Source organism: Heterodontus francisci, chromosome 20 (assembly GCF_036365525.1).
Source record: "Heterodontus francisci isolate sHetFra1 chromosome 20, sHetFra1.hap1, whole genome shotgun sequence".
In the NCBI taxonomy this organism is placed as follows: domain Eukaryota; kingdom Metazoa; phylum Chordata; class Chondrichthyes; order Heterodontiformes; family Heterodontidae; genus Heterodontus; species Heterodontus francisci.
In genome coordinates, this window is record NC_090390.1 from 80,055,815 (window position 1) to 80,075,971 (window position 20,157).

The 20,157-nt window shown below is 46.0% G+C and overlaps 2 protein-coding genes across 2 annotated transcripts in view; one reads left to right on the forward strand and one right to left on the reverse strand.

Moving 5' to 3' along the window:
• The window catches only part of atpv0e2 (ATPase H+ transporting V0 subunit e2), a 553,405-nt gene that overhangs the window by 310,651 nt on the left and 222,597 nt on the right, over positions 1 to 20,157 (reverse strand). The gene's annotated exons all lie outside the window — the stretch shown is intronic.
• The window catches only part of LOC137380884 (ectonucleoside triphosphate diphosphohydrolase 4-like), an 82,294-nt gene that overhangs the window by 57,021 nt on the left and 5,116 nt on the right, over positions 1 to 20,157 (forward strand). The window contains exons 2-5 of the mRNA XM_068053289.1: positions 512 to 666; positions 9,541 to 9,707; positions 11,478 to 11,802; positions 13,823 to 13,908. Coding sequence (XP_067909390.1) covers positions 512 to 666; positions 9,541 to 9,707; positions 11,478 to 11,802; positions 13,823 to 13,908 — 733 coding nt within the window. The remainder of the gene's footprint in view (positions 1 to 511; positions 667 to 9,540; positions 9,708 to 11,477; positions 11,803 to 13,822; positions 13,909 to 20,157) is intronic.

The window sequence follows — 20,157 nt, forward strand, 5'->3', positions numbered from 1 at the left end:
AAATTTGCTCACCGGCCCCCTGGGTCGAGCAAAAATCGTAATGCGGCCCTCCACCGAAAAGGTTGGACAACCCTGACCTACAAGATGCACTGCAGCAATCTGTCAAGGCTATTTTGACAGCACCTTCCAAATCCACCACCTCTACCACCTAGAAGAACAAGGGCAGTAGGCACACGATCACCTCCAAGTTCTTCAAGTCACACCCCGTCCTGATTTGCAAATATATCGCCACTCTTTTTCTGTCACTGGGTCAAAATCGAATTCCCTCCCTAACAGCACTGCAGGTGTACCTACATCACACAGGCTACAGCTGTTCAAGAAGGCAGCTCACCTTCTCAAGGGCAATTAGGGACAGGCAATAAATGCTGAGCTTGCCAGTGATGCCCACATCCCAAGAGCAAATATTTAAAAAAAAAGTTGCTTACATGCTATACTGCACAGTTTATTGGATTTGAACAGGTCACTGATCTAACCGCGGTGTCTTTTTCATGTTCTCACCTGTTGCTTTTAGATGATGATGCACGCGTTGCTGTAACAGTGTCCAGCAATCCCAACCAAGGTCCTGTGATTCGCAAGCGGACTGTTGGCATACTGGACATGGGTGGAGCTTCTGTTCAAATTGCTTATGAGGTGACAAATCCTGTAACCTTTGTCTCACCAGGACAGGTCAGCATCTTATCTTAATTATTATTAAGGGTATTTACTCCGGATAGCTCCTTCTAGATTATCTCAATGGTTGTAATAAATGAAACTACAGTGACTTCTTTGTTCTCTTTCTTGGCCACCTCCCTCGCTGATGCGTGAAACTGCTATATCTCACTTTCCAATCTATGGAAAATAAACTAAAATCAGTATTTTTTCACAGCCCAGTTTAAGTCCTTGTCCACAGATTCCTGTTGGAAAGCGTTTAAGCAGTGGGCATCAGCAGGGGCAGAATTGAGCTCAATTGTGATTCCCCTTGCAGTTGTATAGCTATGGATTCACACCTGAAGAATGAGAGGTACTAGAAGGTGACTGCCAGATGTTGAACTGTACTCTGGCGCATTGACACCATCAGTGGGGTAATGGTAGAAATTTACCACTTCCACTAATGGCCATTCTCTCCTGCATTCCAATGTTATCAGTTAAGGTAGCTCATTCTTGTTCAAATCCCTCCATAGCATCACCTCTCCCTATCTCTGTAACCTCCTCCAGCTCTACAACCTTCTGAAAATTTTACATTCCTCCAATTCTGGCATTTTGTGCATCCGTGAATTTCTTTGCCGCACCACTGGCAGCCGTGTCTTTGGTAGTCTAGGCTCTATATTCTGGAATTCCCTCCCTGAACCTCTCTGCCTGACCTCCTTTAAGATGCTCCTTAAATCCTGCCTGAATGGCCAAGCTTTTGGTCACGTGTCCTACTATCTCCTTAGGTCTCTCAGTGCCAAATTTTGTCTGATAACACTCCTGTGAAGTACTTTGGGATGTTCTACTACCTTCAAAGTGCTTATAGGAATGAAACCTGTTATTACTACAAGGTCTCATTAGCAAACTCTCTTATTGCAGTTCGTACAGACTGCACTGTGGGGAATTTTATTTTTCACATAACTGGTCACATCAATAACAAACACAGAAACAGTACAGTGAATGTAACTGCTCCCTATAGCAATGTCCCTCTTTGATTACGTAAGACTGTTATTATGGGGAAACAATACCAAGACAAGCAGCCGTGTTCAGTATCTTCTCTTCTTTGGCCTCCTTGCCTCGAGAGACAATGGGCAAGCGCCTGGAGGTGGTCAGTGGTTTGTGAAGCAGCGCCTGGAGTGGCTATAAAGGCCACACAGGCTCTTCCACAGGTGCTACAGATAAAATTGGTTGTCAGGGCTGTTACACAGTTGGCTCTCCCCTTGCGCTTCTGTCTTTTTTCCTGCCAAATGCTAAGTCTCTTCGACTCGCCACACTTTAGCCCCGCCTTTATGGCTGCCCGCCAGCTCTGGCGATCACTGGCAACTGACTCCCACGACTTGTGATCAATGTCACAGGACTTCATGTCGCGTTTGCAGACATCTTTAAAGCGGAGACATGGATGGCCGGTGGGTCTGATACCAGTGACAAGCTCGCAGTACAATGTGTCCTTGGGGATCCTGCCATCTTCCATGCAGCTCACATGGCCAAGCCACCTCAAGCGCCGCTGGCTCAGTAAGGTGTATATGCTGGAGATGTTGGCCGCCTCGAGGACTTCTGTGCTGGAGATACGGTCCTGCCACCTGATGCCAAGGATTCTCCAGAGGCAGCGAAGATGGAATGAATTGAGACGTCGCTCTTGGCTGATATACGTTGTCCAGGCCTCGCTGCCGTAGAGCAAGGTACTGAGGACACAGGCTTGATACACTCCGACTTGTGTGTTCTGTGTCAGTGCGCCGTTTTCCCACACTCTCTTGGCCAGTCTGGACATAGCAGTGGAAGCCTTTCCCATGCGCTTGTTGATTCCTGCATCTAGAGACAGGTTACTGGTGATAGTTGAGCCCAGGTAGGTGAACTCTTGAACCACTTCCAGAGCGTGGTCGCCGATATTGATGGATGGAGCATTTCAGACGTCCTGTCCCATGATGTTTGTTTTCTTGAGGCTGATGGTTAGGCCAAATTCATTGCAGGCAGCCGCAAACCTGTCGATGAGACTCTGCAGGCACTCTTCAGTGTGAGATGTTAAAGCAGCATCGTCAGCAAAGAGGAGTTCCCTGATGAGGACTTTCCATACTTTGGTCTTCGCTCTTAGACGGGCAAGGTTGAACAACCTGCCATCTGATCTTGTGTGGAGGAAAATTCCTTCTTCAGAGGACTTGAAACCATGTGAGAGCAGCAGGGAGAAGATGATCCCAAACAGTGTAGGTGCGAGAACACAGCCCTGTTTCACACCACTCAGGATAGGAAAGGGGTCTGATGAGGCACCGCTATGCTGAATTGTGCCTTTCATATTGTCATGGAATGAGGTGCTGATACTTAGTAGCTTTGGTGGACATCTGATCTTTTCTAGTAGTCTGAAGAGACCACATCTGCTGATGAGGTTAAAGGCTTTGGTGAGATCAATGAAAGCAACGTAGAAGGGCATCTGTTGTTCACGGCATTTCTCCTGTAGCTGGCGAAGGGATAACAGCATGTCAATGGTGGATCTCTCTGCTCGAAACCCACACTGTGCCTCAGGGTAGACACGCTCAGCCAGCTTCTGGAGCCTGTTTAAAGCGATTCGAGCGAAGACTTTCCCCACTATGCTGAGCAGGGAGATTCCACGGTAGTTGTTGCAGTCACCGCGGTCACCCTTGTTCTTATAGAGGGTGATGATACTGGCAATGCGTATGTCCTGTGGTACTGCTCCCTCGTCCCAGCACAGGCAAAGCAGTTCATAGAGTGCTGAAAGTATAGCAGGCTTGGCACTCTTGATTATTTCAGGGGTAATGCCGTCCTTCCGAGGGGCTTTTCCGCTGGCTAGAGAATCAATGGCATCACTGAGTTCCGATTTTGTTGGCTGTTTGTCCAGCTCATCCATGACTGGCAGAGACTGGGCTGCATTGAGGGCTGTATCAGTGACAACATTCTCCCTGGAGTACAGTTCTAGGTAGTGCTCCACCCAGCGGTCCATTTGCTTGCGTTGGTCAGTGATCGTGTCCCCTGATTTAGATTTGAGGGGGGCGATCTTCTTGATGGTTGGCCCAAAGGCACTCTTAATGCCATCATACGTTCCTGTGATGTTTCCGGTGTCGGAGGCCAGCTGAATATGACTCCATAGGTGTTGCCAGTAGTCATTTGCACAGCGCCTGGCTGTACTTTGTGCAGCGCTTCTGGCTGCTTTAAGCGCTACGGATGTTAACTTGCTGGGGGCTTTCTTGTAGTTCAACAGTGCAATGCGCTTAGCGGCTATGACAGATTCCAGCTGTTCAAAGTGAGATTGAAACCAGTCTGCATTCTGCTTCACACATTTGCCATAGGTGGTCATAGCTGAGTCATAGATGGCGTCTCTGATGTGGTCCCATTTGGTCTCTGCATCCCCTGTAGGAGTGTTTTGAAGGGCTTTCTCAAGATAATTTAGAAACTTATGTAACAGCTGTGGATAAGAAATTCTGTTAGTGTTGATGCGCGGGGGGCCCTTCTGCTTGGAGTGATGCAACTTCTTTGGTTTGAGTCTAACCTTGCTGCACACCAGGGAGTGGTCGGTGTCGCAGTCCACACTGTGGAAGCTGCGTGTGATTTGAACGCTGTTTAAAGAGGCTCGCCTTGTCCAGCTGGTGCCAACGACATGATCTTGGGTGCCTCCAAGAAACCTGATGACAGGGTTTAGTATGAAATGCAGCTGTGTTCAGTATAAAACACTTTAAACTATGTCAGAGGTTTTCTTTTAAAAACAGAAGGCAAATGATATCTATCCGTTAAAGAAAACATACTGGCATAGAGGTGTGCAAAGGAAACCTGACGTGAGCCCAAATTCCGGACCCGGAAGCCCGACCTGAACCCGACACGTCGTCGGGACCCGTCGGGGCCGGGTCGGGTGGCAGGCCTTTACATCAGTACATGGGTAAAGGCGTGCTACCGGACCTGAGCCTGACTGGATCCAACGGCATGTGTCGGGTTCGGGTCGGGCTTCCGGGTCCAGCATTTGGACTTGGGTCGGGTTTCCTTTGCATACCTCTACACTGGCAAGTGGATAGATGCCCACTTAAGCTACTGGCCTACTTTTCTTCCTGAGGTGGGCCGCACTGGGATCCTTCTTGCTCTTGGATCCCAATCCAAAGCAGTGAGTATTTGAAATGTTCAGCGCAAAAGTAATAGTAACTGCTGCTATTGTGAGGGATGCTCACCAACAGATCCACCACTGAAGTAAGAAGGGAGGTTTACCTGTCTTCAAGACCTGTCATGGTAATCTCCAACCCAGTTGCTGGCAAGAGGAGAACAATGCAGATTTCTCTTGATTCATAGCAGAAATATTTAGCAATCTGCTCATCCCCACTGCACCCCTAGCCCCTGGATGTGACAGTATTCCAGCCACTGGGCACAACATGAGGTAAGTACTTGATGTTGAAGCACAGCTCATAGCAACTCACACCAGCTTCTCTGCATTATGGAGAGGAAAATAAAGCAAGGCATCTGCACATGCAGTGAACCTTACTGTCTTGATGTCAGGTGAGGAACTGTGTTATGACCAGATGAGCAATGTGTCGAGGGGTCGCTTGCTGTCTTCACCTGGTCTCATTGTAAAAGGGTTTAATTTTAAACACACTGTGTTTTGAGCTCCGCCTTTGTGATTCCTTGTTCACAGTTTCCAATTATCAGGCAAATAACTGGGCACAAACAGGCTTTCTTTGGTTTAAAGCAGTAAGATGAAATTTATTAAACCTTAAATATAAACTCTAATACGGTTCATACCTACGGATAAACGTCGCGCTCACGCTAGCATGCACATGCGGTATAAACATGCAAAATAGGGACAGAAAAGAGCAGAAGAAAAGATAAGTAGAACAGTTTGAGGCAATATCTTGTTACTGTTTCTCAAGCTTGCTGTAGTCCTTGATTGAAGATATGGTCTTAAAATTGGTTGGGGACCAGTAATCATCTTAAAACTTGGTTCACATGGCAAACCCTTCTCTCTCTGAGTTTCACGTGTCTTCAATGGTTTTAGTTCCTTGAGAGATGAGCAGACAGGATGCTCAGTTCCAAGAGCACACCGCGTTCTGCCTGGCAATTCCTTTGTTTGGGAGTTCAAATTTTTAAAAAACTCCCAGGTGGCCCTGCAGGTTATTCATGTGACTAGTTCCTTATATGGAACAGGCTCTTCATATTCTTGATGGAGGTTCAAATTTCTCTCACAGTCAGTCAGCCATGTGAATAAAACTGGTCTGATCACTTCTGTTTATTGGAGGAACAGCTGCTGGATCCCCATTGTTTTAACATTGTCCGTTACCACCAAAATGCCTTTCCAGTCAGCGAATGCAATTTTTAAGGTTTTAATGTTCATATGGAAATAATGTGTGCCTCAGTCTTGGCAGGTGGGGGTTTGCCTGACAGACAGGATCAGGTTAATTCTGTTCTCTTTTCCTGCTGCTCGGATACTAATGACATCAAGGGATATGGGGATGGCGCGGGAAAGTGGCGTTGAGGTAGATGATCAGCCATGATCTAATTGAATTACAAGCAGGCTTCACTGGCTACTCCTGCTGCTATGTTCCTATGATCAGCCCTCCCCTCTTTCTGCTCCTCACCCGCCCCCTTTTTCTGCTCCTCGCCCCCCATCTCTTCCTGCTCCTCTCCCGCCCCTCTCCTCTTCCTGCTCCTCTCCCGCCCCTCTCCTCTTCCTGCTCCTCTCCCGCCCCTCTCCTCTTCCTGCTCCTCTCCCGCCCCTCTCCTCTTCCCGCTCCTCTCCCGCCCCTCTCCTCTTCCCGCTCCTCTCCCGCCCCTCTCCTCTTCCCGCTCCTCTCCCGCCCCTCTCCTCTTCCCGCTCCTCTCCCGCCCCTCTCCTCTTCCCGCTCCTCTCCCGCCCCTCTCCTCTTCCCGCTCCTCTCCCGCCCCTCTCCTCTTCCCGCTCCTCTCCCGCCCCTCTCCTCTTCCCGCTCCTCTCCCGCCCCTCTCCTCTTCCCGCTCCTCTCCCGCCCCTCTCCTCTTCCCGCTCCTCTCCCGCCCCTCTCCTCTTCCCGCTCCTCTCCCGCCCCTCTCCTCTTCCCGCTCCTCTCCCGCCCCTCTCCTCTTCCCGCTCCTCTCCCGCCCCTCTCCTCTTCCCGCTCCTCTCCCGCCCCTCTCCTCTTCCCGCTCCTCTCCCGCCCCTCTCCTCTTCCCGCTCCTCTCCCGCCCCTCTCCTCTTCCCGCTCCTCTCCCGCCCCTCTCCTCTTCCCGCTCCTCTCCCGCCCCTCTCCTCTTCCCGCTCCTCTCCCGCCCCTCTCCTCTTCCCGCTCCTCTCCCGCCCCTCTCCTCTTCCCGCTCCTCTCCCGCCCCTCTCCTCTTCCCGCTCCTCTCCCGCCCCTCTCCTCTTCCCGCTCCTCTCCCGCCCCTCTCCTCTTCCCGCTCCTCTCCCGCCCCTCTCCTCTTCCCGCTCCTCTCCCGCCCCTCTCCTCTTCCCGCTCCTCTCCCGCCCCTCTCCTCTTCCCGCTCCTCTTCCCGCCCCTCTCCTCTTCCCGCTCCTCTTCCCGCCCCTCTCCTCTTCCCGCCCCTCTCCTCTTCCCGCCCCTCTCCTCTTCCCGCCCCTCTCCTCTTCCCGCCCCTCTCCTCTTCCCGCCCCTCTCCTCTTCCCGCCCCTCTCCTCTTCCCGCCCCTCTCCTCTTCCCGCCCCTCTCCTCTTCCCGCCCCTCTCCTCTTCCCGCCCCTCTCCTCTTCCCGCCCCTCTCCTCTTCCCGCTCCTCTTCCCGCCCCTCTCCTCTTCCCGCTCCTCTTCCCGCCCCTCTCCTCTTCCCGCCCCTTTCTTGATCTTCCTAGCTAGGTGGGGCTGTAATCATGCAAACATGGGAACAAAGGAAATAGGAGCTGGAGTAGGCCATCGGTCCCTCGAGCCTGCTCCGCCATTCAAACAGCTCGTGGCTGATCTTGTACCTAAATGCCGTTTTCACACACGATCCCCATAATCCCTTGATATCTAGAAAATCACCTTTTTCCATTCTTGCCTATCTAATCGTAGCAAGAGATTCACCTGTAATCGCTTCTCTTCCTGCTATTGCCTCTGGTGCCCCCCAAGGTTCTATCCTTGTCCCCCTCCTATTTCTCATCTAGATGCTGTTCCTCAGTGACGTCATCTGAAAACAAAGGCGTACACTGACAACACCAAGCTCTACCTCATCACCACCTCTCTCGACGCCTCCACTGTCTCCAAATTATCAGACTGCTTATCCGACATTTAGTATTGGACAAGCAGAAATTTCCTCCAACTAAATGTTAGGAAGACTGAAGCCATTGTCTTCTGTCCCTGCCACAAACTCCGTTCCATAGCCAGCGATTCCATTCCTCTCTGTCAAAGGCTGAACGAGCCACTTTGGGTTAAGTTGTCCTTTAATTCTTTTAATATGCGTACATATTTGTTCTTTGGCAAGTTATAGCAGAATAAAATTTGCGATCTGTTGGGCTAAAGGGATGCTGTTTATAATGGCCCTCGATTTTTGCCAGATGTGATAAGAACTGCTGTCCGAGCTGTTGCAGCTAGTAGTCCTTCACTCTTGTTTTGAACTGTCTGTCTGTAGATAGCAATATTCCAGTTCAAGGTTCTGTCCAGGGTCAGACTTGGTTGTTGGCCGAATCTATTAAACAGAAAGCTCTACTGTCTAGGGAACAACTTGGGAGGGACGCATTAGTAATGAAGGTTAAACAGTCACACAGCTGACACTTCTTATAAAACTAGTCATATTCTTGTGGCATTACACACAGGGCCGGGTTTTTATCCAGGTAACAGGGGTCTCGACCACCGACTAAAGCGCCAGCGCGAGCCCTGCGTCACCTCCTCTGGGGAAGGCCTGCCAAATCAAATAATTAGGCACTTAAATGGAACAGCGGTGGGCCTTCCCGGGATCAAGGACCGCAGCGACAGAAGGCCCATCCTCAGAGGTGTAGGCCAATCAGAGCCTAGCAAATCTTTAACTGAGCAGCGCCACTGCGGAGGTAGTGGTTGCTGCTGGGACTGGACTCGGAGGAGGTGCTGGACCCAGGCCACAGGAAAGTCAGGGTGGGAGGGGTTTCATATGGTGGGGGTGTGGTGGCTGTCAGCGGACACCCCTTCCCGATGCTGGCTCCCTTATTCAGGCACAAAGTGCCTTTTAACGAGGAACCCCGCCCCCCCCTTTCACAACCGGAGCTGACGAGCAACCCACACGGGTTTGCTTGGCATGCTCCTTGTGCCGCGACAGGCCCCCCTACCACTGGGCTAATTCCAGCGGTGGTGGGAGACCCTTAATTGGGCATTAATTGCCCACTTAAGGACCACATTTGGTGGTGGGACCTCCCCACCCTGGACTTAATTTGGGTAGAAGTATGAAGAAAGCTGGGAGATGCAAAACTGAGTTGCCACAATGCTACCACGGGCAGGAGGGTGTAATTACAGTGTGAATTGTTTACATAGGCACTTTTCCGTACAAATGTAAACATTGGAATTTATAATGAGAATGTTGCCAACAATTGTGAGCAGAATTTTTAGTATTATAGATATTGAGCTTTTTTTATATAAAGGGAATATCAGCTTTGAGACCCTTTAAAAAAAATTGTGTGATCAAATCACAATATGAGGCAATCTTCACCCTGATCTGGATGCAGAGATGGGAAAATCGTTCCATTCCAACCACTGACAGACTTCATCTCTGAGAACAAAATTAATCCAAAACATAAAAAGGGAAAAAGACTATTTGCATTGATTTGCTTTTTAATTTCTTTTGTCTTTTTTGTAGGGAAGGAGGAGGGATTATTTCTGGGTTTTATTTTAGGGGCATAGGAAGGAGAACAGGTATTCAAGAGATTGTTTCTTTGTGTATCCTAAAGTTTCTTCCACAATACATTGTGAACTTATTCAAATTTCATTCTGACTAAGCTGCACGTTTGTCCTTGCAGGAAGAAACGGCTAAAAGTTTATTGGCTGAATTCAACCTTGGCTGTGACTTGCATCATACTGAGCATGTGTACAGGGTCTATGTTACTACCTTCCTGGGATTCGGTGGGAATTATGCACGGCAACGCTATGAAGATCTAATTTTTAACAATACCACTACTACAAACAGGTACGTTACACAGCATAGGGCAAGAGTTAACTGTCAGGCCCAAAATTGGACACCAAGCTCAACATGGAGACCATGAAGGTCTGGGTTAGCTGACGTCAGCTGGGATGCGGTTGGCTTGTTATCATTGGTCAGTTCCCTACGTTAGGATGGCGAGAATCATTTCAGTTTCATGCTCCTGATTCCTATCCAGCAACCTTTGCTGTAAATTCATATGTGTAGCTGTCGGGTGAGGTCAGGCTCTGCCCTTTGCTGTCAAACAGTCACTGCTCATGCTCACACACGGCTGGTGTACTAGAGGGCAGCCAGCAATTGTGGAGGCGCACTAAGAGAGGATGGGCAGAAATATACACGAACCAGTAAAAACCCCATTGAAAAGTGGAGTGACATTTTTGCCGCATATCGCTAAAGGGGAAAGAGGACCTTCTATTTCTGCAGCATCTTTCATACACTCTATGTCCCAAGACATCAACATCCTGGGGGTTACCATTGACCAGAAACTGAACTCAGTAGCCATATAAATACTGTGGCTACAAGAGCAGGTCAGAGGCTAGGATTCTTGCTATGAGTAACTGACTCCTGACTCCCCAAAGCCTGTCCACCATCTACAAAACACAAGTCAGGAATGTGATAGAATACTCTCCACTTGCCTGGATGGGTGCAGCTCCAACAACACTCAAGAAGCTTGACACCATCCAGGACAAAGCAGCCCACTTGATTGGAACCCCATCCACAAACATTCACTCCCTCCACCACTGACGCACAGTGGCAGCAGTGTGTACCAGCTGCAAGATGCACTGCAGCAACGCACCAAGGCTCCTTCCAAACCTGCGATCTCTACCACCTAGAAGGACAAGGGCAGCAGATGTGTGAGAACACCATCACCTGCAAGTTCCCCTTCAAGCCACACACCATCGTGACTGGGAACTATATCGCCATTCCTTCACTGTTGCTGGGTCAGAATCCTGGAACTCCCTTCCTAATAGCACTGTGGGTGTACCTACCCCACATGTACTGCAGCGTTTCAAGAAGGCAGCTCGCCACCACCTTCTCTTGGGCAATTAGGGATGGGCAATAAATGCTGGTGTGGCCAGCAACGCCCACATCCCATGAAATAAAAAAAAACACTATTTTTAGTTCACGTGAGAATAAACTTTGACTTACAGATGCCTAGGATAAAGCTGTACTGTGATAAGTGAATATTATTTAAAGTTGATTTCTGCTTCCCCAAATAGCAGCAAAATTCTGTTGTTTAGTACAAGTATTTAATGTAAGATTATGTATTTTGAAATTGACACCACATTGTGCATTTCATCAATGAGCTAGTGGCTCTCACTGTCTTCTTTGCAAATGATGTATAGACTAACAGGAAACTGGCTGGGATTCAATCAAGGGGTTCGGTGGGTTTATGTATAGAATAATAATGGATACATGGGCTGAGTTATAGACTGTGATCTACTTGAGCAATTGAGCGGATTTATATGTATAGAATAGTGGATACCTCTGTGTTGTTTCAAAGCAGTGCTGTAATTAAGAGTTCAGGAGGTTTGTGTTTATTAATGGTTACCTGCATGTCACCAGGACAAGCTAAGTACATATAAAACTGAATTCAAAAATAGAGTCTAAAACAGAAATTAGAAAATAAATGTGAATTTGAAATTTAGATGGGTGCCGTTTTTGAGATATTTCGAAACAGAACAAATGACAGGAAAAGGAAGACTATTTAACACACCGGAGAGTTTTTGGAATATAAAGCTGTTGTGTTTTTTGCAGACTGCTTGGACAACAAATAGGTGTCAGTGCAGAGGGCCCCTACCTTGATCCCTGTTTGTCTGTTGGAACAACTGATACCATTCAGAAGGATGAACAGACATTGCACTTGAAAGGCGAGGGGAACTTTGACGAGTGTTGCAAGCAAATAAAACCATTCCTGAACAAAGGGAATGAGGCCAACACATCCCTCAATGGAGTTTATCAGTCACCCATTGACTTCTATAACAGTGAATTCTACGGATTCTCTGAGTTTTATTACTGTACTGAAGATGTGTTGCGCATGGGAGGTCAATATGATGGTGTTAAGTACACAAAAGCAGCCAAGGTATGGAAACCTAGTACTTAAATGGTCAAAAAATCATTTTTATAAAATCCAACACACAAAATGTACAGCACAGAGACCATTCTGCACAACTGGTCCATGCCGGTATATATGTTCCACTGGAGCCTCCTTTCACCCCTTTTCATCTAACTCCATCAGCATAACCTTCTGTTTTCTCCCTCATGTGCTTATCTGGCTTCACCTTCAGTGCACTTATGCTATTTGCCTCGACTACACATTCCCAACCAACTCTCTTGATCAGCAATGGCTGACATTTCATAGATAGGAGAGGTTACTTGAGACATTTTCGGTCATCCATCCAGAAAGATGCTGCGATTTATTTTTCTTCACGCCCCCTCCTTCCCACTTCCCATTCTCCCTGCCATCATGGTATCCAGTGATTGTTGCTTCTACAGCGCTATCCAGAAGTCCATTCCATGTGTTGATCCTTCTTCCTATGATATCAGTACTACATTTGCCTTTTATGAATTTAAATAACTGTCATCTTGTTCTGTTGTCACAGTTTAGCTTGATGCAATCTGCTGTTTCTATGCCATTTAAAGGACAAATGATTTAAATAGTTTTCAAGATATCCCAAAATGCTTTACAACAGTGAGTATTGTAGGAGCCAAAAATGCACAGATCCCACAAGCAGTAAATAAATGAATAACCAGTCAAGCTGTTTTTGGCAGTGTTGGCCAAGGGAGGAATGTTGGCCAGGACATTGGGAGATACCCAGAGTTCTCCCAGTGTCTTGGAAGTTTGCCATCTTGTATACCTCCACAAGATCACCTCTCAGTCACCTCTTTCACAGTCTAAAAAGCCCCATTTCCTCTTGCTACCTATGTCCTCTGAATCATCTGCAAGGCTTTGAATATCTATCTTGCGTCTTGGTGATCAGAACTGGACACAGTACATGAGAAATGGTCCATCTAAAGCACTATACCAGTTTGAGTATAACTTTCCTTGACTTGTACAGTTGCGGTTCATCGTGCTGTTTGCCTTCAACATTGCTTAAGAGTGATTGTATTGTGTAGTCTATTAAAACCTCATGGCCTCTTTCAACTTCATCTGTCTTCCACATTTACCTGCGTCGGAGTCACAGATAGCTGCAGCAACCCCAGTTCAAAGTTGTGGCTGGTCCTAGTTGGTTTCTGAGTAGGACCTCCATGGTGTCATACATAGCAACAGTGAAAAGATGTGAAAGAAATGTTGACTGTTTCTTGAAGTTACCTTATAAATCTGGTCAGATGATATTCCCCTGCTTTTCACCAGTAGTTTCTGAACTTTCTCCTGCATGTGATGGAATTGTGATGTGTCTTGGGAGAGTTTACAAAGGCACTGTTAGTGAGAAAGTGAAAAACTTCAGCCAAAATCAGAAACTCACAGGACGAGCTTTTCGACATTTATCGTCAATAACCTCAACACCAGTTTGAGAATAGCGTTTTTTTCAAATTCCTTGCCCTCAACCTGACTACCTTTCCACATGAACAGCTCCTTTGCACAACCTGCAGTGACGAGAGTGGGACAGTGTGTGCACATTTGGCAGGAGGTCAGTAGGATCAGAGAGACAGTGTCAGGTTCAAAGAAGAAGGCAGTAAGCAAAGATCGGGCCTACACCCACAGGGAATGGGGAAAGTGGATGCAGCCACCTTGCCAAGTCTTGCTGGCAGATGCCTTGCTTTATTTCTTTGGATGTGGGTGACTCTGGCAAGACGTTTATTGTCTGAGACTTATTTAACAACAGCTGGGAAATAGTCTGGAACTGGCAAGCATGAACCAGTTGGGTTGCTAACCACAATTTGGCAGCCACAGTCACCTGAATTCAGTTTCACATCTGAGAAAAGCAGGGAATAGTAAAGCAACTTTACATTTTGCCATTGCAACTGTAAATGCATCAATAATACAGCAACTTTGAATGTGTAACTGTGCATTATTCTTTATGCAAGTCTGATGAGACTGTGTTCCAAGACAGGTGTTTGTGGTAACTGTATGCCTTTAAAACTAATTTCTTTTTTTTTAGGATTACTGTGCTACCAAATGGACAACATTAAAAGAGCGGTTTGATCTCAATCTGTTTTCGTCCCACGCTGACCTTCACAGATTGAAGTAAGTGTGCCAGAGACTTATCTTGACGCAGCAGAAGCATGAGCAGAACCACATAAATCTCTGCCCAAGCAAACTTTCAAGGACTCTGATTGATGTGTGTGCACCAGAATATCAACCGATAAGCTGCATAAAGTGCATCTCACATAACACTGTGTACACACTGTGTTTGGGTGGGGATGGGGCAGGGGTGTGGATCAGATAGCAATCAGGTAATTCCAGAATTTGGGCTGGGGAAGAGTAGAGGAGAACATAACTCGAGGGCAGTTAGGATTGGGCAATAACTGCTGGGTTTGCCATCGACACACTCATCCCATGAACAAATATAAAGAATTCTTTGAGTACGTCTTTGCCTCCTCCACTGTGAATACCCGAAGCCCCTCATAAGAGGGGAAAAGGAGAGAGAAAAACAGGTTTATACTTGGAATGGTAGGGAGGATCAAAATACTAGAATAGCTGCCTCACTCAGCAATAAGCCATTCCCCAATTATCTGTTTGGAGAGAGAGATTGACAGATTGTAGAGTAGGCCATAGGTTGTCCTGTACTCAGCTGATTATGCTACTAAAACAGCTTCAGTCTGGACTTAGAGCAGACCATCGAGAATTTTCTAAATTATATACCTGACACCAAAACTCTAGATTCTAAGGTACAAATTTTATTTTTACGCGTGTAAATGTGGTCCGGCAATGTTACTTCACATGAAGGGTTTCAGTGCATTTTCGACTGAAAGGAATACATCAGAATTCAAGCTGCAATCCAATGTGGAAGGGTGCGATGTTAGATCTGGTTACCAAACACCACCACCTGCAAGTTCTCCTTCAAGTCACACACCATCCTGACTTGAAAATATATCTCTGTTCCTTCACTGTCGCTGGATCAAAATCCTGGAACTCCCTCCATAACAGCGCTGTGGGTGTACCCACACCCATGGACTGCAGCGGTTCAAGAAGGCAGCTCACCACCACCTCAAGGGCAATTATGGATGGGCAACAAATGCTGGCCTAGCCAGTCATGCCCACATCCAATTAAATGAATATTTAAAAAGAAATCCAGATGGCATGCAGCACAGATTACTGAGGGAGATTGGGGGGAAGATAGCGGAAGGCACTAACTACATTTCCCCAAATCTTTGGAACAAAATTTGTGTCAAATGCCTTTAAGGTAGTAAATGCAGCATCTTTGTTCAAGAAGGGGACAATACAGGATGTTGTAGGGCAGTTGGTCTGTTTCCAATTGTAGGTAGATTTCTAGAGCCCATAATACAGCATGACAGTTAACATTTTCAAAGGCAAGGCTAATCAGAAACAATCAGCACGGATTTGTAAAGGGCAGGTTTTACTTGACTAATAATTGATTTTTTAAGAAAATCAGTGCATCATTAGTGGGAATGGGGTGGATGTTGTACACACAGTACATCAGAATGTGTTTGAAATACCACATGAGATTTGTGACAAAAATGAAGACATGGTATGAAAGGGAAAGTAGTCGAACGGCTAGCGGACAGAGAGCAGTCAGATTGGAAGGATAATTTTGAGATTGGCGTAGTGGCATGCCTCGAGGGTTTGTGCTACATTTTTGTTTTCCATTTAAACTGATGACTTTGACATAACTTACAAGAGGAACAATATCTGAAGTTGCTAAAGATACCAATTTAGAGGATATGGCAAATTGTGAAGGATTACAAAAGGACATGGACTCGTTAGCAGAATGCTCAGATGGGCACAAGATGCAGGTCAATGCAGAGAAAAATAAAGTAATGCATTTATACATTTTGGGAAAAAGAACTGTGAAAGGATATATATCCTAACCATGAGATTTTTAGAAGTGAAGAGCCAGAGATCCAAAGCTGGAGATTAGTACATAAGAACATACAAATTAGCAGCAGGAGTAGGCCACTTGACCCCTCGAGCCTGTTCCGCCATTCAATAAGTTCATGACTAAACTGATTACTCCACATTTCCTTCTACCCCCTTGCTTATCAAGAATCTATCTACCTCTATACAAACTTTAAATGCATGTAGAAAAGACTGTAATAAAGGTATATTGCCTTCTGGGTTTTACACATAGGAGCAATTGATATTGAAACAAGGAAGTGATGTTCAGCTTGTACATGACATTTGTTCAGCAATAATTGGCATATTACGGAGCCACGGAAAGGGTACCATGAAGATTCATTAGAATTGTACAGATAATAAGAGAAAGGTATGAAGGTAGTCTTAAAAAAAAATTGGGATTTTCTGAAAGAGGTTAAGGGAGGATTGAATCAAGGTTTTCAAAATGATGGGTTTTTGAGAGAGCAAATAGTGAAAAATTGTTTCCGCTGCTTGGAAAATCAGTAACAAGGGGTTGTTGACTCATGAGTATCATTAGGAAGAATAAAGAGGAACGTTAGATGAATTTTCCTCAGATAAAGCATTATTGGAACATGAAATGCTTTACCATAAGTCCCTACTGAGGAAGAGATTATAGTATTTCAAAGGATATTCCATTAGTATTTGAAAAGGAAGAAAATAAAGGGATATGAGCAAGGTGCAAGCCCACTCCAGAGACTTGGGTATATAGTCTAGGCTGACACCTCAGTGGTGTACTGAGGGAGTGCTGCACTGTTGCCTATAAAGTGGGGGACATTCTGAGGTTATGAAAGGTGGTAAATAAATGCGAGTTCTTTTTAAGCGAGTGACCCAGTTAAGGAGCTAGCACCGCCACAAGCACAGTGGGCTGAATCACGGCCTCCTGCACTATAACTTCTGTGACCCCTCCTCCCCCCCCCCCCCCGCCACGTTTGTGCATCCGCCTTTAACCCAGCTGGTTTTGGACAGCAAGATGGTAATCCCTAAAACTGTCACTGCAGGAGAATTGTGCAGTTCAGGGAATGGGAATGCCCAGGGTGTCATTTCCATCAATGAAAAATAAAGATTCCAAAAATCCTATAGATGGGAGTTGATCCCATGTTGAAGTGACAGCTGTGAGCTGTGTAGGCATCAGATTGGTGAAATAATCTCGACTAAACCAAATGACGTGACCTTAATATGCATTCTTTTAATTTTCAATTTTTTGAATAAGGCCGTAAATTTGATCTGGCAGTTCTGATGAGCCACTGCTTGTCACTGGGGCCCCAGGTTGGAACTGCTGCCCACTACTGTAAGGCCTTATGTAAATTATCGTAAAAATCTCTTCAATAATGTTTATTTATGTAGCAACGAGGTAGTACGCAAATATATATGGAGTCCTGTGAGCAGAATCAGTAGTCTGACAAGCCATTACAGAGTATCTTCTATGCAGTTACAAGAGCAAGGACATATTGATGCTGTTCTGATAAATTTAAACCATTTTACTGTGCGCAAAATGTTGAAACTGAGTTAAAATGTTAAAAGATTTTAATACTATTTTCAACATTTGATATCTTCTGTTTGTGCTTGGAAAGTCTCTGTTTGCTGCATAAGAATATAAAATAATAGGAGCAGGAGTAGACTATACGGCCCCTCGAGCCTCCTTCGCCATTCGTTAAGGTCATGACTGATCCCTGACCCCAATTCCATTTTCCCGCCCAAACCCCAAACCTCTTGATGGCCCTAGAGTCCAAAAATTATTCTATCTCAGTCTTGAATATAGCCAATGACTTTGCATCCACAGCCCTCTGGAGTAGAGAATTCCAAAGATGCTCAACCCTCTGAGTGAAGAAATTCCTCCTCATCTCAGTTTTAAATGATTGACCCCTTATCCTGAGACTGTGTTCCCTAGTTCTATACTCTTCAGCCAGGGGAAACAGCCTCTCAGCACTACCCTGTCAAGCCTCCTCAGCCTCTCTTATGTTTCAATGAGATAACTGCTAACCTCCAGCGAATATAAGCCTATTCTACTCAATCTCTCATCATCGGGCAACCCTCTCATTCCAGTAGTCAATCTAGTGAATTGTCACTGCACCCCCTCCTTAGATAAAGAGACCAAGACTCTGCATTTTTTTGATTTGGCCAAATGCTGTCTTGGTTTTAACACAATTCTGCAAGACATATTTTTTGCATTGATGATATCAGCATTTGTTCTAAGTTGTGCCATTGCACAACAGAGTTTATGCATTGTGAAGTTATAAGCAACTATGTTGACTCACACTTGCAAATCGTTTGAGGGCAGAGTCCCCAAGCAGGCATGCTCTCTTCCTATTCCAAAGTATTGCATAGTGTTTCCAGTACAGAAGCAGTCCATTCGGACCAACAGGTCCATGCCTTCTCCCATCCTTCTTTATCTAACTCCGTCAACATATCCTCCCATATCTTTCTCTCCCTCTCCTGTGATAGCCTTCCATATGGGCCTCAACCTTTCTTTAAGATCTCTCTCTTTAAAATACACAATTACCAGTTGAGATTGATCCCTGCTGAGCATAATGTGGGGGTTGACAAACCCAGGTTAAATTGATAGCCTTGTCCTGCAACTGTGTTTCGGAAAACTGTGTTGAAATAATATTTAAACTTCAGTATCAGGAGGGAACATAAGAACAGGTCTCAGCCATTCAGCCCCCTTGAGCCTGTTCCATCATTCAATTTGATCATGGCTAATCTGTATTTTAACTCCATTTATCTGCCTTAGTTCCATATCTCTTAATATCCTTTTATTCTTTCATGGGATGTGGGCATCGCTGGCAATCCCTAATTGCCCTTGAGAAGGTGGTGGTGAGCTACCTTCTTGAACCACTGCAGTCCATGTGGTGTAGGTGCACCCACAGTGCTGTTAGGGAGGGAGTTCCAGGATTTTGATCCAGCGACAGTGAAGGAACGGTGATATAGTTCCAAGTCAGAATGATGTGTGGCTTGAAGGGGAACTTGCAGATGGTGGTGTCCTCATGTATCCGCTGCCCTTGTCCTTCTAGTTGAATGAGGTCGTGGGTTTGAAAGGTGCTGTCGCTGGAGGCATGGTGAGTTTCTGCAGTGCATCTTGCGGATGGTACACACTGTTGCCACTGTGTGTCGGTGGTGGAGGGAGTGAATATTTAAGGTGGTGGATGGTGTGCCGATCAAGCGGGCTGCTTTGTAATGGGTATCCTTGCCTAACAAAAGCCTATCAGTCTCAGTTTTGAAATTTTTCCATTGACCCCTAGCTTCAACAATTTTTGGGAACGAGAGTTCCAGATTTACAGTACCCCCTTGTGTGAAGAAGTGCTTCCTAACATAACCCCTGAATGGCCTTGCTCTAATTTTAAGGTTACAGCTTGTTCTGCACAATCCTATATGCTAGTGCTTAAAAAAAAAGAAAATCTCCCAAGCAGTTCAGTGGAGTTGAGCTGCAGTCAGTTTGTAGCCTAAGTTGTATAAAACCATATCCTAGGGCTGGCACTAAGCTCATACTCAACATGAACCTCCTCCCACCCTCTTCATCTAACCCCATCAAAATATCCTATTCTTTTCTCCCTCATGTGCTTATCTAGCTTCCCCTTAAATGCATCTATGCCTCTTTGCCTCAACCCTTACCCTGTGGTAGCGAGTTCCACATTCTAACCACTGTATCAATAAAGAAGTTTCTCCTGAATTCCCTATAGGATTTATTAGTAGTAATCTTATATTTAGGCCCTTAGTTCTGGTCTCGCCACAAGTGGAAACATCTCTGTGTCTACACTATCAAACGCTTTAGTAATCTTGAAGACTGCTATCAGGCCACCCTCAGTCTTTTTTTTTCTAGAGATAAGAGCCCAGCCTGTTCAATCTTTCCTGATAGGTATAACCTCGCAGTTCTGGTCTCAATGCCATCATTAACTAGCTGATCTTGAACAGTGGCAAGTATGTTTGTGCTATCAGGGAGAGACAATTTAGAGCTATCTCTTGCGTTTTCCTTGACTACTAGGCTAGTTATACTGATGCTTTCACACTGACACAAAGCAGCTGCAGGTGCAAAATTTACCTGAAGCTCAGGTACCGGAATCAACTCAGCAATCAGGCTAACAGTCTAAATTCCATCGGTGCTCTCTGGTAACATAAAAGCTGAGTCAACTGGGAGAAGAGCTTTTTGCCTGCTGGCTAAGAATGCATGTGCAGAGCTCCTTTGCAGCTAAAGTGAAGAATGCAATCTGCCATGAGGTATAGTCTTCAGCTTAACTTGAGTGCACCATCCGAACATGGCATTTACAAAACAAATGGTCTGACACCAGTAGCACTTAGTTGCACACTGCATAGCTACACAAATGTTTTCATAGACTCAGCTCAAGGCAACCTTTAATCATACACTGGGTCTCCTGGGAAAGTCCTGGCCCCTTCCTTTTGTTT